The 16,760-nt window shown below is 36.1% G+C and overlaps 2 protein-coding genes and 1 long non-coding RNA gene across 3 annotated transcripts in view; all 3 read left to right on the top strand.

Annotated features, from left to right (window-relative positions):
- The window catches only part of LOC145912253 (receptor-interacting serine/threonine-protein kinase 1-like), a 2,668-nt gene extending 2,475 nt beyond the window's left edge, over positions 1-193 (top strand). Inside the window, exons 6-7 of the mRNA XM_082999670.1 lie at positions 16-96; positions 144-193. Coding sequence (XP_082855796.1) covers positions 16-96; positions 144-193 — 131 coding nt within the window. The remainder of the gene's footprint in view (positions 1-15; positions 97-143) is intronic.
- Positions 1-16,760, top strand: part of LOC145909531 (kelch-like protein 36) — a 25,831-nt gene extending 9,071 nt beyond the window's left edge. Inside the window, exons 4-8 of the mRNA XM_082996922.1 lie at positions 3,066-3,246; positions 3,635-3,778; positions 4,186-4,344; positions 4,703-4,850; positions 16,487-16,760. Of these exons, the coding sequence (XP_082853048.1) occupies positions 3,126-3,246; positions 3,635-3,778; positions 4,186-4,344; positions 4,703-4,850; positions 16,487-16,601 (687 nt within the window). The 5' untranslated portion in view covers positions 3,066-3,125 and the 3' untranslated portion in view covers positions 16,602-16,760. The remainder of the gene's footprint in view (positions 1-3,065; positions 3,247-3,634; positions 3,779-4,185; positions 4,345-4,702; positions 4,851-16,486) is intronic.
- LOC145917679 (uncharacterized) lies at positions 496-1,459 on the top strand. Its single transcript, XR_014405706.1, has 3 exons — positions 496-605; positions 1,134-1,229; positions 1,369-1,459. It is a non-coding gene; the product is annotated as an uncharacterized LOC145917679 (long non-coding RNA).

Raw genomic sequence — 16,760 nt, 5'->3', positions numbered from 1 at the left:
AGCAAATATGCTTAGGTGCTGGACTTGAAGGTAATCAACCACTTGATGGCATCATACAGCCAAGTGAAAGAGAACAGCAATCACCACAAGCACAAGGCAAGTGTTTGGGTACAGATTTGTTCTTACGTCCTTTTATGCCACAGTATATTTCACAACTACATACCTGCTCATAGAAAATGCAAAATCAAACTGAGAATGTTTAAACAGATTTAATTTATTTATTACCTCACAATAAGATTGTAATTGGAAGTTCAATGCCATGATTGTCAATGCCTGTCTGATACCATTTTCTGGTTGGAGTTGACTGCATAGTAGTTTTAATTATGATTAACATAACATAATTATACATGGTAAAGGAGTCTCTTCACACCATATTCTGGACCACATCTACATCAACACTGCTTATTAAGCCCTCTCATCGGTTTTAATCTTGCAGTCTTATAAATGAAGACAAATCAGGATTAAACTTCTATTCTATTCACAAAATTTAAATACAGCAAATACAAAATTTACAAGCCATTCTACACATGAAGTCCCACCCATTCAAAGAAATCGTGAAGTACATCATGACTTGCCCGTCCCATCAAAAAGGAGAAGAAAAAAGGGTAATTTGTATTTTTCAATTGTCTGGCATTGTAAACATTGAGCATAGAAGCGTAATAGAATCAATACCAACATGTGAAGTAATTTGCTGCAAAATGTTAGTGTGATGTTTGTGTAAGAGAGCCATAAGACCCTATTTTGCAGCTACACAAAATCTGATGAAATGATCTAGTCTATTTATGTTGCAAGAAAACAGATATTCGTGTTCAGATAACAATTTCCTAAAAACACTACAGAAAGCACTTTATGTCACCTGATTGAAGTGATTGAGTCTTGAATTTGCTACAAGCTACTGTGTACAGAAATAAGCTCATTATCACATGTCATGAGCTGTCGTAAGTCAATACAGCAAGCATATAATGATTACAGGCCGAATGCTTGATATGAATTGATTTATACATCTGACTGCAAGCTATATCAAGCCTATTTATTTACATGTTAGCTTGCTTGCATAGACCACAAAATTATAAACATTTTTTATCAATTGAAATTTGTATAAATTATGTACCTGAGTTTCTTTTTCACACCAGAAAAGCTGAGACCTGTTACCAACCCTCTATCACCACCTAGTGGCAGAAACCTGAGAGTAGATCATTCCACACCCCACTCATCACATCAACAACCAGGTAAAATACAACAGATGATAACAAAGTATTTATTTGTGAAAAAAAATGAAATAGAAACATACCCAGATTGTCAAATTCAAAAATCTTCTTTTGTTTATTTCAAAACAACTATAAAGTTAGGGTGTTGTTTGGAATACAGGTGAAAGTTTAAGAACTGCAGGAGGTTCAAGGGATGTCACAAATCCAAAACTACCACTTGGTAAGAACTTTTAAAATGGTTTGTAACTTATCAAACTACTTGCATTTGTAAACATTCAACACAGAAGTGTGAAGTTCTACTTCTCCATGTTTTGTATTTCTGTGTTGTATCGAGGTTAATGGATGAATTTAATAATTAATTGTGTTTATTATCTATTATATTTCAACATATTAAAAATATCTTGCCTTCTGCGTCGGTGAAAGTTAAATGTTTCAAAAATATGTAACTTCCAGGACAGTTTCTCGACACATGAGCTGCCAGTTCTACTGTATAGTTTGTTAAGGTTATTAGTACTTATATTTAAAGCTCCTGTGGTCAGCAGTGCACTCAGTATTTCTATTAAACTAAGTTTTCCTGTTGGAAAATGTAGGTTTTGATGGCAGGAAAAACCTTATCTATTTTGCATTCCAACGTTGGCCCCAACCCTTCTGCAATGGTAAAAAAATGTGTCACCGGTAAGTTGCTTTGCAGCCCCTTGGTTCTGTTCCTGCTATCCTTTAGGGCAAAAGATCCTCCTACAGGCTCCTCAGATCCTAGTTGTGTTTTGTCCAATACAAAAATCATATTTTCTTTCAAAACTTTCAAATAGTACTAGTGCAACTTCTTGAGTCACACAGGAATTATTTTTTGGCAAAAAAGCAAATCACTCAGTTTGGGTATTAATGCTGATTACGTTCAAAATTGCTCTTTGAGGATTTATTACACTTATTAGGCCCTAACTATGGTGGTCTTTTTTTACTAACATTTAAATTCATATTATTGAATCTTGTTATAGAATCATCAGGATTTCTTGTCATTGGTGGTGCGAATTCCGAAAGAGATTTTGTTAAATGGAATGTTACCACAAAACAACATCAACACTTACTGGTTAGTTGCATTACAGTTTTTGCCATGCAAATTGATTGTTACCATCAGTAACCTAGAGCAGAATTAACAAAGGGACAGTCAAACTCTGTATTTTATGTAATATGTAAAACATCGAATGCAAGTATGGCAAATTACAGAAAAACAACAAACATAACAACATCACCGTACTCTGCACTATAACCATAACATTGAGCTGTGTAGCCCTTGTTTGTTTTCGTGGTGTAGCTCAGGTATTCAACCTTCCACTGTGACCAAGTTAGTGATCCTATTCCAAACTTGCAATATGTCACACTCTGTATTGTTTAATAAAAAGTGCAAAGGAAATTATCATCAATGCTTTCAATACATACATTACAGCTCAAACTTTCATCCTTTCATCACTTACTGATTATAAACAAAAGTTCTACACTGTTTTCATGTTATTGCTCAGTTGTATATTGGCATTTTTGAATTAAATCAATTTCACCTGATCAGCAACAACTCTTGAATAATATGCCATACAACAAGTAAATCTGCAAAACTGGGGTCAATAAATCTGTAAAAATGGTGTCACGGCATCTTTAAATTTTGCACTCATTGAACAAAAATATTGTTGCATCACAAACAGCAACAAGCTCAATTATGCAAACATATACAAGTTGCTTGCAGTAATAAACAGCTCCCAGCTTTAAAAACATTGTTAAACTGTGTTTTAGTCCCATTAAGAATATTAAAGTTTATTACAATTTGAGGTATGAAATGTTTATGGAGTTTAACAATTTGATTTGCAGAAACTGAACACAGCAAGAAAATATTCAACTTCAGCCAAAGTTGGAAACACGGTTTATGTAATGGGTGGAGAAGGTCCAACAAAAAGTTGTGAGATGATAAATTTGGAGAGAAGTGATCGCTGGATGAAATTTGCTGATTTGTGTGAAGGTCGAGAGGGTGCTGCATCTGCTGTTGTCAGAGGTAAGTTGCTATGATTGAAGAAAACATTTTTAAATCAAAATTTAAATACCCTTGGAACACAGCAGTAAATATAACACATTAATAAGGTTGTACAATATTAATTGGCTATTACATGCACTGCAGAACCTTAAAAATGAGATATGATAGGCAGAGGTTGCCATCAAGACTTTATAAGGTTTTTTTGGTCAGCCACTCCATCTTTTGCAGACATGTCAGTAAATAACTGATAGGGTGATATTTATTCAACAGAATAAAATCTTTGCACTTTATAATATGGGTGATAATTTGTTATGATACAGAAATATTTGTTCATGACAATCGCAAAATTTGCATAAGAACCAAGTTTTATTGCTACCCAATATATTTTGTTGACAATTCTATGTTGTAGAGAAACTTTACCTTTCCGGTGGTCGTGGTGGAGATCTCAACCCATTTTCATCCTGCTTGATTTATTCCAAAGACGAAGACAGATGGAGAATTGGTTTCAACATGGTACAACCAAGATATGCACATGGAATGTGTTCAATTGGCAGTAAGAATGTTTGAAAAACTCTTAAAACTTATAGAGAAGGTTTCCTTTTGTTTCCATAACAATCCAAGTCAACAATTTAAAAGTCGGTTTAAACTTTAGACTCCCTACAATATTCACTCTCTTGTTACTCACAAAAGTTTTTATTTCGTTTCATGCAAAAATAAGCAAAAAACAATTTTTGTTATGAATCAAACCCTTGTTCAAAAATAATTATTTGCGTGCTTACTGAGTTCGTGAATATCAACCTTCATATTATTTAGTTTTCATTTACATCTTGATATAAAACTGTCCGTTGTTTCTTCGTTAAACGTAGTGCCTACCTCAATGATTGTTACGTAACATTACCATATAATTGTAATATGACGTCACAATAAACATTAACACGGGCGATTTGAAAATTTCTTCAGATGTTTTGTTTTCTGTGGGCGGAAGGGATGGCAGGCAACCCTTACAATCATGTGAATTCCACGATATTCGTGTTGGAACCTCCACAAGAATCGCTTCTCTCAATGAAGCAAGAAGTTATTTTGCATCTGAAGAAATTAAAGGGAAGATCTATGCAATTGGTTAGTTATCAGTTATCAGAAGTTACATATTAACTAAAACTAGTAGTTTTTGTGAAACTGTTTCTTATTTCCTGGATTCCATCCATTAATGTGAGGTAACTTCAGTCGATTCCATAATATTTTGAATGAAGGTTGGTTATTTTCTTGCTATTCTTGTAGTTTGTTTATTCTTGACAAATAGTTTTTGAATAACTCAAATTACTGGCTTAGTTTTAAACCAAAAGCCATCAAAATATTACAACAGTAATTAATATTACGTAATTCACACATGATGTAATTAAAGTTACATGAACAAATATTTCACTCAAATACAAAACAGAAGCCAAGAAAACCCTGGACGAACTTTTAAATCTGACAGGAGGTTTGGATCGTGGCTTCCTGCAAACAGTTGAAGAATACGAACCTAGAGTCAACAAATGGAAATATGTTTCTCCTCTCCTGAATCATCGTTTCTATCACTCTGCTTGTGTTATTGATGGGAGGATTTATGTTATGGGTGGATGGAGGTGAGGTTTACGTTTGAATGTTTTGTACTAGTAATTGTGACGTCACTATGGGGTTTGTTACTCATAATTTAAGGTGTTTAATGACTGGGATAATATATGAAAGTGTAGGATTTGCGCACAATTGTCTGACCCGGCCATTATTATTAAATAAATGTAATTTTTCCTATGTAATGGTGGGAAACAAAATTGAAATTTTGTAAACGAATTTTGTGAACGAATTTTGTGAACAAAATTCTTGACGACGACTGGGCACATGATGGGGGTAGAGGGCCATACTTGAAATTAGAAGCGTTACGCAAAGGTGCTGTAACATATTATGGAATAAAAATGCTAGGTTATACAGGTGTCAAATGAGCTATTTAAATCAACACTATCGGATAAATTGGACAATGTTGGTCCAAACGTGAGATAATGGGGCCGGGGTTAAGGATTGTTCCTAAATCAGAAATCTTTTTCAACTAATTTATCAAACTAATCTGTTGGAACATCTCATACGAATTAATCCAAAACAAACTAGATTTTCATCCACTATCACACGAAACAAACGCTGTGCGAAATATGTGTGAGTAGGGCATATGTTGAAGCAAAACGTTTCTTAATTTAAAGTTGAAACGCCTCAGTAAGTATAACTTACGTCTATATATACTGTGATAACTGATTTTATCTATACAAAAATGCAAAAAGTTGCACAAAAACATCATGAACATAGCATGAATTAAAATTTGTTTTCGAAACAAAATTCGATTACAAATGCCTTTGATCCGTTAATCACTGTGTTGTATAGAGTGGGAAACAAAATTGGTTTTCGAAACAAAATTCGTTTATAAATGCATATAAACCGTTAATCACTGTGTTGTACATAGTGGGAAACAAAATTTGTTTTTGAAACAAAATTCGATTACAAATGCCGTTGATCCATTAATCACTGTGTTGTAATACCATTAGTCCGACACAAATATGTTGTTCATAGTGGAAACAGAATCTGTAATTTGTGTGTGAAGTTCAAAGTCACTTGATTTAAAAATGTCAAAAAATTTTTCAACCACCATCGCAGGCGGTCTCTCAAAATCAATTATTTCCGCCGAACCTTAGCCACCATAGCGTCAAACATGCGTTTTCGGTCGCGAATATAAAACTAAAGGACATAGGCCAATTTGATTTTCACTGCTCGATTTGTACTGGCATCTAGTATTTGTGTGCAAAATTTCAAGTCGCTTGATACAAAAATGTTCAAATTGCAGGCGGGCAACTGTCAATTTGAGTAAATTTCGACGAACCTGAGCCACCATGGTGTCAAACATGCGTTTACGGTCGCGAATAAAAAACTAAAAGACATAGGCCAATTTGGTTTTCACTGCTCGTTTTGTACTGGCATCTCGTATTTGTGTTCAAAATTTCAAGTCGCTTGATATAAAAATGGTCAAATTGCAGGCGGGCAACTGTCAATTTGAGTAAATTTCGCCGAACCTTAGCCACCATAGTGTCAAACATGCGTTTTCGGTCGCGAATAAAAAACTAAAAGACATAGGCCAATTTGGTTTTAATTGTTCGTTTTGCACTGGCATCTAGTATTTGTGTGCAAAATTTCAAGTCGCTTGATACAAAAATGTTCAAATTACAAGCGGGCAACTCTCAATTTGAGTTAAATTCGACGAACCTTAGCCACCATAGAGTCAAACATGCGTTTTCGGTCGCGAATAAAAAGCTAAAGGACATAGGCCAATTTGGTTTTCACTGCTCGATTTGCACTGGCATCTAGTATTTGTGTTCAAAATTTCAAGTCGCTTGACATAAAAATGTTCAAATTGCAGGCGGGCAAATGTCAATTTGAGTTAATTTCGCCGATCCTTGGCCCCCATAGTGTCAAACATGCGTTTTCGGTCGCGAATAAAAAACTAAAGGACATACGCTAATTTGGTTTTTCTTGTTCGTTTTGCACTGGCATCTAGTATTTGTGTGCAAAATTTCAAGTCGCTTGATACAAAAATGTTCAAATTGCAGGCGGGCAACTGTCAATTTGAGTAAATTTCGACGAACCTTAGCCACCATGGTGTCAAACATGCGTTTTCGGTCGCGAATAAAAAACTAAAGGATATAGGCCAATTTGGTTTTCACTGCTCGTTTTGTACTGGCATCTAGTATTTGTGTGCAAAATTTCAAGTCGCTTGATATAAAAATGTTCAAATTGCAGGCGGGCAACTGTCAATTTGAGTTAATTTCGACGAACCTTAGCCACCATAGTGTCAAACATGCGTTTTCGGTCGCGAATAAAAAACTAAAGGATATAGGCCAATTTGGTTTGCTCTGCTCGTTTTGTACTGGCATGTAGTATTTGTGTTCAAAATTTCAAGTCGCTTGATATAGAAATGTTCAAATTGCAGGCGGGCAACTCTCAATTTGAGTTAATTTCGCCGATCCTTAGCCACCATAGTGTCAAACATGCGTTTTCGGTCACGAATAAAAAACTAAAGGACATAGGCCAATTTGGTTTTCACTGCTCGTTTTGTACTGGCATGTAGTATTTATGTGCAAAATTTCAAGTCGCTTGATATAAAAATGTTCCAATTGCAAGCGGGCAACTGTCAATTTGAGTTAAATTCGACGAACCTTAGCCACCATAGAGTCAAACATGCGTTTTCGGTCGCGAACAAAAAGCTAAAGGACATAGGCCAATTTGGTTTTCACTGCTCGTTTTGCACTGGCATCTAGTATTTATGTGCAAAATTTCAAGTCGCTTGATATAAAAATGTTCAAATTGCAGGCGGGCAACTCTCAATTTGAGTTAATTTCGCCGATCCTTGGCAACCATAGTGCCAAACATGTCTTTTCGGTCGCGAATAAAAAACTAAAGGATATAGGCCAATTTGGTTTGCTCTGCTCATTTTGTACTGGCATCTAGTATTTGTGTGCAAAATTTCAAGTCGCTTGATATAAAAATGTTCAAATTGCAAGCGGGCAACTGTCAATTTGAGTTAATTTCGCCGAACCTTAGCCACCATAGTGTCAAACATGCGTTTTCGGTCACGAATATAAAACTAAAAGACATAGGCCAATTTGGTGTTTCTTGTTCGTTTTGCACTGGCATCTAGTATTCGTGTGCAAAATTTCAAGTCGCTTGATATAAAAATGTTCAAATTGCAAGCGGGCAACTGTCAATTTGAGTAAATTTCGCCGAACCTTAGCCACCATAGTGTCAAACATGCGTTTTCGGTCACGAATATAAAACTAAAAGACATAGGCCAAATTGGTTTTTCTTGTTCGTTTTGTACTGGCATCTAGCATTCGTGTGCAAAATTTCAAGTCGTTTGATATAAAAATGTTCAAATTACAAGCGGGCAACTCTCAATTTGTGTTAATTTCGACGAACCTTAGCCACCATAGTGTCAAACATGCGTTTTCGGTCGCGAATAAAAAACTAAAAGACATAGGCCAATTTGGTTTTTCTTGTTCATTTTGCACTGGCATCTAGTATTTGTGTGCAAAATTTCAAGTCGCTTGATATAAAAATGTTCAAATTACAAGCGGGCAACTGTCAATTTGAGTTAAATTCGACGAACCTTAGCCACCATAGTGTCAAACATGCGTTTTCGGTCGCGAATAAAAAGCTAAAGGACATAGGCCAATTTGGTTTTCACTGCTCGTTTTGCACTGGCATCTAGTATTTATGTGCAAAATTTCAAGTCGCTTGATATAAAAATGTTCAAATTGCAGGCGGGCAACTCTCAATTTGAGTTAATTTCGCCGATCCTTGGCAACCATAGTGCCAAACATGCGTTTTCGGTCGCGAATAAAAAACTAAAGGATATAGGCCAATTTGGTTTGCTCTGCTCGTTTTGTACTGGCATCTAGTATTTGTGTGCAAAATTTCAAGTCGCTTGATATAAAAATGTTCAAATTGCAAGCGGGCAACTGTCAATTTGAGTTAATTTCGACGAACCTTAGCCACCATAGTGTCAAACATGCGTTTTCGGTCGCGAATAAAAAACTAAAGGACATAGGCCAATTTGGTTTTCACTGCTCGTTTTGTACTGGCATCTAGTATTTATGTGCAAAATTTCAAGTCGCTTGATATAAAAATGTTCAAATTACAAGCGGGCAACTGTCAATTTGAGTTAAATTCGACGAACCTTAGCCACCATAGAGTCAAACATGCGTTTTCGGTCGCGAATAAAAAGCTAAAGGACATAGGCCAATTTGGTTTTCACTGCTTGTTTTTTACTGGCATCTAGTATTTGTGTGCAAAATTTCAAGTCGCTTGATATAAAAATGTTCAAATTACAAGCGGGCAACTGTCAATTTGAGTTAAATTCGACGAACCTTTGCCACCATAGAGTCAAACATGCGTTTTCGGTCGCGAATAAAAAGCTAAAGGACATAGGCCAATTTGGTTTTCACTGCTCGTTTTGCACTGGCATCTAGTATTTATGTGCAAAATTTCAAGTCGCTTGATATAAAAATGTTCAAATTGCAGGCGGGCAACTCTCAATTTGAGTTAATTTCGCCGATCCTTGGCAACCATAGTGCCAAACATGCGTTTTCGGTCGCGAATAAAAAACTAAAGGATATAGGCCAATTTGGTTTGCTCTGCTCGTTTTGTACTGGCATCTAGTATTTGTGTGCAAAATTTCAAGTCGCTTGATATAAAAATGTTCAAATTGCAGGCGGGCAACTCTCAATTAGAGTTAATTTCGCCGATCCTTGGCAACCATAGTGCCAAACATGCGTTTTCGGTCACGAATAAAAAACTAAAGGACATAGGCCAATTTGGTTTTCACTGCTCGTTTTGTACTGGCATCTAGTATTTGTGTGCAAAATTTCAAGTCGCTTGATATAAAAATGTTCAAATTACAAGCGGGCAACTGTCAATTTGAGTTAAATTCGACGAACCTTTGCCACCATAGAGTCAAACATGCGTTTTCGGTCGCGAATAAAAAGCTAAAGGACATAGGCCAATTTGGTTTTCACTGCTCGTTTTGCACTGGCATCTAGCATTTATGTGCAAAATTTCAAGTCGCTTGATATAAAAATGTTCAAATTGCAGGCGGGCAACTCTCAATTTGAGTTAATTTCGCCGATCCTTGGCAACCATAGTGCCAAACATGCGTTTTCGGTCGCGAATAAAAAACTAAAGGATATAGGCCAATTTGGTTTTCACTGCTCGTTTTGTACTGGCATCTAGTATTTGTGTGCAAAATTTCAAGTCGCTTGATATAAAAATGTTCAAATTGCAAGCGGGCAACTGTCAATTTGAGTAAATTTCGCCGAACCTTAGCCACCATAGTGTCAAACATGCGTTTTCGGTCACGAATATAAAACTAAAAGACATAGGCCAATTTGGTTTTTCTTGTTCGTTTTGTACTGGCATCTAGTATTCGTGTGCAAAATTTCAAGTCGCTTGATATAAAAATGTTCAAATTACAAGCGGGCAACTCTCAATTTGTGTTCATTTCGACGAACCTTAGCCACCATAGTGTCAAACATGCGTTTTCGGTCGCGAATAAAAAACTAAAAGACATAGGCCAATTTGGTTTTTCTTGTTCGTTTTGCACTGGCATCTAGTATTTGTGTGCAAAATTTCAAGTCGCTTGATATAAAAATGTTCAAATTACAAGCAGGCAACTGTCAATTTGAGTTAAATTCGACGAACCTTAGCCACCATAGAGTCAAACATGGGTTTTCGGTCGCGAATAAAAAGCTAAAGGACATAGGCCAATTTGGTTTTCACTGCTCGTTTTGCACTGGCATCTAGTATTTATGTGCAAAATTTCAAGTCGCTTGATATAAAAATGTTCCAATTGCAGGCGGGCAACTCTCAATTTGAGTTAATTTCGCCGATCCTTGGCAACCATAGTGCCAAACATGCGTTTTCGGTCGCGAATAAAAAACTAAAGGACATAGGCCAATTTGGTTTGCTCTGCTCGTTTTGTACTGGCATCTAGTATTTGTGTGCAAAATTTCAAGTCGCTTGATATAAAAATGTTCAAATTGCAAGCGGGCAACTGTCAATTTGAGTTAATTTCGACGAACCTTAGCCACCATAGTGTCAAACATGCGTTTTCGGTCGCGAATAAAAAACTAAAGGACATAGGCCAATTTGGTTTTCACTGCTCGTTTTGTACTGGCATCTAGTATTTATGTGCAAAATTTCAAGTCGCTTGATATAAAAATGTTCAAATTACAAGCGGGCAACTGTCAATTTGAGTTAAATTCGACGAACCTTAGCCACCATAGAGTCAAACATGCGTTTTCGGTCGCGAATAAAAAGCTAAAGGACATAGGCCAATTTGGTTTTCACTGCTTGTTTTTTACTGGCATCTAGTATTTGTGTGCAAAATTTCAAGTCGCTTGATATAAAAATGTTCAAATTACAAGCGGGCAACTGTCAATTTGAGTTAAATTCGACGAACCTTTGCCACCATAGAGTCAAACATGCGTTTTCGGTCGCGAATAAAAAGCTAAAGGACATAGGCCAATTTGGTTTTCACTGCTCGTTTTGTACTGGCATCTAGTATTTGTGTGCAAAATTTCAAGTCGCTTGATATAGAAATGTTCAAATTGCAGGCGGGCAACTGTCAATTTGTGTTAATTTCGCCGATCCTTGGCAACCATAGTGCCAAACATGCGTTTTCGGTCACGAATAAAAAACTAAAGGACATAGGCCAATTTGGTTTTCACTGCTCGTTTTGTACTGGCATCTAGTATTTGTGTGCAAAATTTCAAGTCGCTTGATATAAAAATGTTCAAATTACAAGCGGGCAACTGTCAATTTGAGTTAAATTCGACGAACCTTTGCCACCATAGAGTCAAACATGCGTTTTCGGTCGCGAATAAAAAGCTAAAGGACATAGGCCAATTTGGTTTTCACTGCTCGTTTTGCACTGGCATCTAGCATTTATGTGCAAAATTTCAAGTCGCTTGATATAAAAATGTTCAAATTGCAGGCGGGCAACTCTCAATTTGAGTTAATTTCGCCGATCCTTGGCAACCATAGTGCCAAACATGCGTTTTCGGTCGCGAATAAAAAACTAAAGGATATAGGCCAATTTGGTTTGCTCTGCTCGTTTTGTACTGGCATCTAGTATTTGTGTGCAAAATTTCAAGTCGCTTGATATAAAAATGTTCAAATTGCAAGCGGGCAACTGTCAATTTGAGTAAATTTCGCCGAACCTTAGCCACCATAGTGTCAAACATGCGTTTTCGGTCACGAATATAAAACTAAAAGACATAGGCCAATTTGGTTTTTCTTGTTCGTTTTGCACTGGCATCTAGTATTTGTGTGCAAAATTTCAAGTCGCTTGATATAAAAATGTTCAAATTGCAGGCGGGCAACTGTCAATTTGAGTTAATTTCGCCGAACCGTATAGCCACCATAGCGCCAAACATGCGTTTTCGGTCGATAATAAAAAACTAAATGACATAGGCTAATTTGGTTTTCACTGTTCGTTTTGTACTGGCATCTAGTATTTCTGTGCAAAATTTCAAGTCGCTTGATATAAAAATGTTCAAATTACAGGCGGGCAACTTTCAATTTGAGTAAATTTCGACGAACCTTAGCCACCATAGTGTCAAACATGCGTTTTCGGTAGCGAATAAAAAACTAAAAGACATAGGCCAATTTGGTTTTTCTTGTTCGTTTTGCACTGGCATCTAGTATTTGTGTGCAAAATTTCAAGTCGCTTGATATAAAAATGTTCAAATTACAAGCGGGCAACTGTCAATTTGTGTTAATTTCGCCGATCCTTAGCCACCATAGTGTCAAACATGCGTTTTCGGTCGCGAATAAAAAACTAAAGGACATAGGCCAATTTGGTTTTCACTGCTCGTTTTGTACTGGCATGTAGTATTTGTGTGCATAATTTCAAGTCGCTTGATATAAAAATGTTCAAATTGCAAGCGGGCAACTGTCAATTTGAGTTAATTTCGACGAACCTTAGCCACCATAGAGTCAAACATGCGTTTTCGGTCGCGAATAAAAAACTAAAGGACATAGGCCAATTTGGTTTTCACTGCTCGTTTTGCACTGGCATCTAGTATTTGTGTTCAAAATTTCAAGTCGCTTGATATAAAAATGTTCAAATTGCAGGCAGGCAACTGTCAATTTGTGTTAATTTCGACGAACCTTAGCCACCATAGAGTCAAATATGCGTTTTCGGTCGCGAATAAAAAACTAAAGGACAAAGGCAAATTTGGTTTTCACTGCTCGTTTTGTACTGGCATCTAGTATTTGTGTGCAAAATTTCGATCCAAAGGCATTTGTAAACGAATTTTGTTTCGAAAACGAATTTTGTTTCCCGCTATGGGCAACATAGATAGAAGCGATCCAAAGGCATTTGTAAACGAATTTTGTTTCGAAAACGAATTTTGTTTCCCGCTATGGGCAACATAGATAGCAACGATCCAAAGGCACTTGTAAACGAATTTTGTTTCGAAAACGAATTTTGTTTCCCGCTATGGGCAACATAGATAGTAACGATCCAAAGGCATTTGTAAACGAATTTTGTTTCGAAAACGAATTTTGTTTCCCGCTATGGGCAACATAGATAGTAACGATACAAAGGCATTTGTAAACGAATTTTGTTTCGAAAACAAATTTTGTTTCCCTCTATGGGCAACATAGATAGTAACGATCCAAAGGCATTTGTAAACGAATTTTGTTTCGAAAACAAATTTTGTTTCCTGCTATGGGCAACATAGATAGTAACGATCCAAAGGCATTTGTAAACGAATTTTGTTTCGAAAACAAATTTTGTTTCCGCTATGGGCAACAGAGAGAGTAACGATCCAAAGGCATTTGTAAACGCATTTTGTTTCGTAAACGAATTTTGTTTCCCGCTATGGGCAACATAGATAGTAACGATCCAAAGGCATTAGTAAACGAATTTTGTTTCGAAAACAAATTATGTTTCCCACTATGTACAACATGGTAAGTAACGAACCAAAGCATTTGAAAACGAAATTAATTTCGAAAACGAATTTTTGTTTCCCGGTATAGACATCATGGTGAGTAACGAACCAAAGGCATTTGTAAACGAATTTTGTTTCGAAAACAAATTATCGTTCCTGCTATGGGCAACATAGATAGTAACGATCCAAAGGCATTTGTAAACGAATTTTGTTTCGAAAACGAATTTTGTTTCCGCTATGGGCAACATAGATAGTAACGATCCAAAGGCATTTGTAAACGAATTTTGTTTCGAAAACGAATTTTGTTTCCGCTATGGGCAACATAGATAGTAACGATCCAAAGGCATTTGTAAACGAATTTTGTTTCGAAAACGAATTTTGTTTCCCGCTATGGGCAACATAGATAGTAACGATCCAAAGGCATTTGTAAACGAATTTTGTTTCGAAAACGAATTTTGTTTCCGCTATGGGCAACATAGATAGTAACGATCCAAAGGCATTTGTGAACGAATTTTGTTTCGAAAACGAATTTTGTTTCCCGCTATGGGCAACATAGATAGTAACGATCCAAAGGCATTTGTAAACGAATTTTGTTTCGAAAACGAATTTTGTTTCCGCTATGGGCAACATAGATAGTAACGATCCAAAGGCATTTGTAAACGAATTTTGTTTCGAAAACAAATTTTGTTTCCTGCTATGGCCAACAAAGATAGTAACGATCCAAAGGCATTTGTAAACGAATTTTGTTTCCCGTTATGGGCAACATAGATAGTAACGATCCAAAGGCATTTGTAAACGAATTTTGTTTCGAAAACGAATTTTGTTTCCCGCTATGGGCAACATAGATAGTAACGATCCAAAGGCATTTGTAAACGAATTTTGTTTCGAAAACAAATTTTGTTTCCCGCTATGGGCAACATAGATAGAAACGATCCAAAGGCATTTGTAAACGATTTTTGTTTCGAAAACGAATTTTGTTTCCCGCTATGGACAACATAGATAGAAACGATCCAAAAGCATTTGTAAACGAATTTTGTTTCGAAAACAAATGATGTTTCCTGCTATGGGCAACATAGATAGTAACGATCCAAAGGCATTTGTAAACGAATTTTGTTTCGAAAACGAACTTTGTTTCCCGCTATGAGCAACATAGATAGTAACGATCCAAAGGCATTTGTAAACGAATTTTGTTTCGAAAACAAATTTTGTTTCCTGCTATGGGCAACATAGATAGTAACGATCCAAAGGCATTTGTAAACGAATTTTGTTTCCCGCTATGGGCAACATAGATAGTAACGATACAAAGGCATTTGTAAACGAATTTTGTTTCGAAAACGAATTTTGTTTCCCGTTATGGGCAACATAGATAGTAACGATCCAAAGGCATTTGTAAACGAATTTTGTTTCGAAAACAAATTTTGTTTCCCGCTATGGGCAACATAGATAGTAACGATACAAAGGCATTTGTAAACGAATTTTGTTTCGAAAACGAATTTTGTTTCCCGATATGGGCAACATAGATAGTAACGATCCAAAGGCATTTGTAAACGAATTTTGTTTCGAAAACGAATTTTGTTTCCCGCTATGGGCAACATAGATAGTAACTATCCAAAGGCATTTGTAAACGAATTTTGTTTCGAAAACGAATTTTGTTTCCCGCTATGGGCAACATAGATAGTAACGATCCAAAGGCATTTGTAAACGAATTTTGTTTCGAAAACAAATTTTGTTTCCCGCTATGGGCATACATAGATAGTAACGATCCAAAGGCGTTTGTAAACGAATTTTGTTTCGAAAACGAATTTTTGTTTCCCGGTATAGACATCATGGTGAGTAACGAACCAAAGGCATTTGTAAACGAATTTTGTTCCGAAAACGAATTTTGTTTCCCGCTATGCGCAACATAGATAGTAACTATCCAAAGGCATTTGTTAACGAATTTTGTTTCGAAAACAAATTTTGTTTTCTGCAATGGGCAACATAGATAGTAACGATCCAAAGGCATTTGTAAACGAATTTTGTTTCGAAAACAAATTTTGTTTCCGCTATGGGCAACATAGATAGTAACGATCCAAAGGCATTTGTAAACGCATTTTGTTTCGGAAACGAATTTTGTTTTCCGCCATGGGCAACATAGATACTAACGATCCAAAGGCATTTGTAAACGAATTTTGTTTCGAAAACATAATTTGTTTCCCACTGTTTACAACATAGTGAGTAACGTACTAAAGGCATTTGTAAACGAATTTTGTTTCGAAAACAAATTTTGTTTTCACAGTTTCATTTTTGATAGTTCAAAATTTGGGCATTTCAAAACGGTCTTTGATTTGTTAACAAAATTTTTTACAAAAATATGTTTTTGAATACTGACGTCATTATATTATATATCAGCTCTTTGTTTCCATCAAGCGATATTCACTTCAAAAAAAAGTTTTTCCAAGAAATTTGTTTCGAATTTCGTTTTTGACCATAACCACCTTTTCTGAAATTCGTTTTGAACTCTGTTTCGAATTTTGCTTTTGGAAACAAAATTGATTATTTCAAAACAAAATTTGTTTCGGGAAAACGAAATTCGAAACGAAATTTTTTTTCTTATGGAAAAATGTATAGGCCACCATATCCATCGCAATATCACTGATAAAAATATGCAGAACATGAGTGTTGTTGTCAGTTAAGTGAGGAAAATTTGGCTGATGTTTAACTAAACTCACATTAATTTTGGGTGTATTTAGGGATTTGGGCAATCCCCTGACATCAGTTGAAGTTTACGATCCAACCTCAGATGTCTGGACACATGCTTTTGATCTTGACAAACGAGTTTATGATGCGACTGTTGTTGCTGTTTAATATGTGTTTGTTTGTTCTGCAGTCGACAAACCGACGTCCATGTTTGGTTTTAAACTCAGTGATTTTGACATGTGGGTTGTAATGTAGGTCATGTGGTCATGGGTGGTTTTCGTAATATATTGTTGCAACTCTATTTACTTTTTTGCATAAACATGCAAC

Source organism: Ascidia mentula, chromosome 1 (assembly GCF_947561715.1).
Source record: "Ascidia mentula chromosome 1, kaAscMent1.1, whole genome shotgun sequence".
Taxonomy (NCBI): Eukaryota; Metazoa; Chordata; class Ascidiacea; order Phlebobranchia; family Ascidiidae; genus Ascidia; species Ascidia mentula.
The sequence above is the reverse complement of the archived record's forward strand: the minus strand, read 5'-3'. Positions and strand labels throughout refer to the sequence as shown.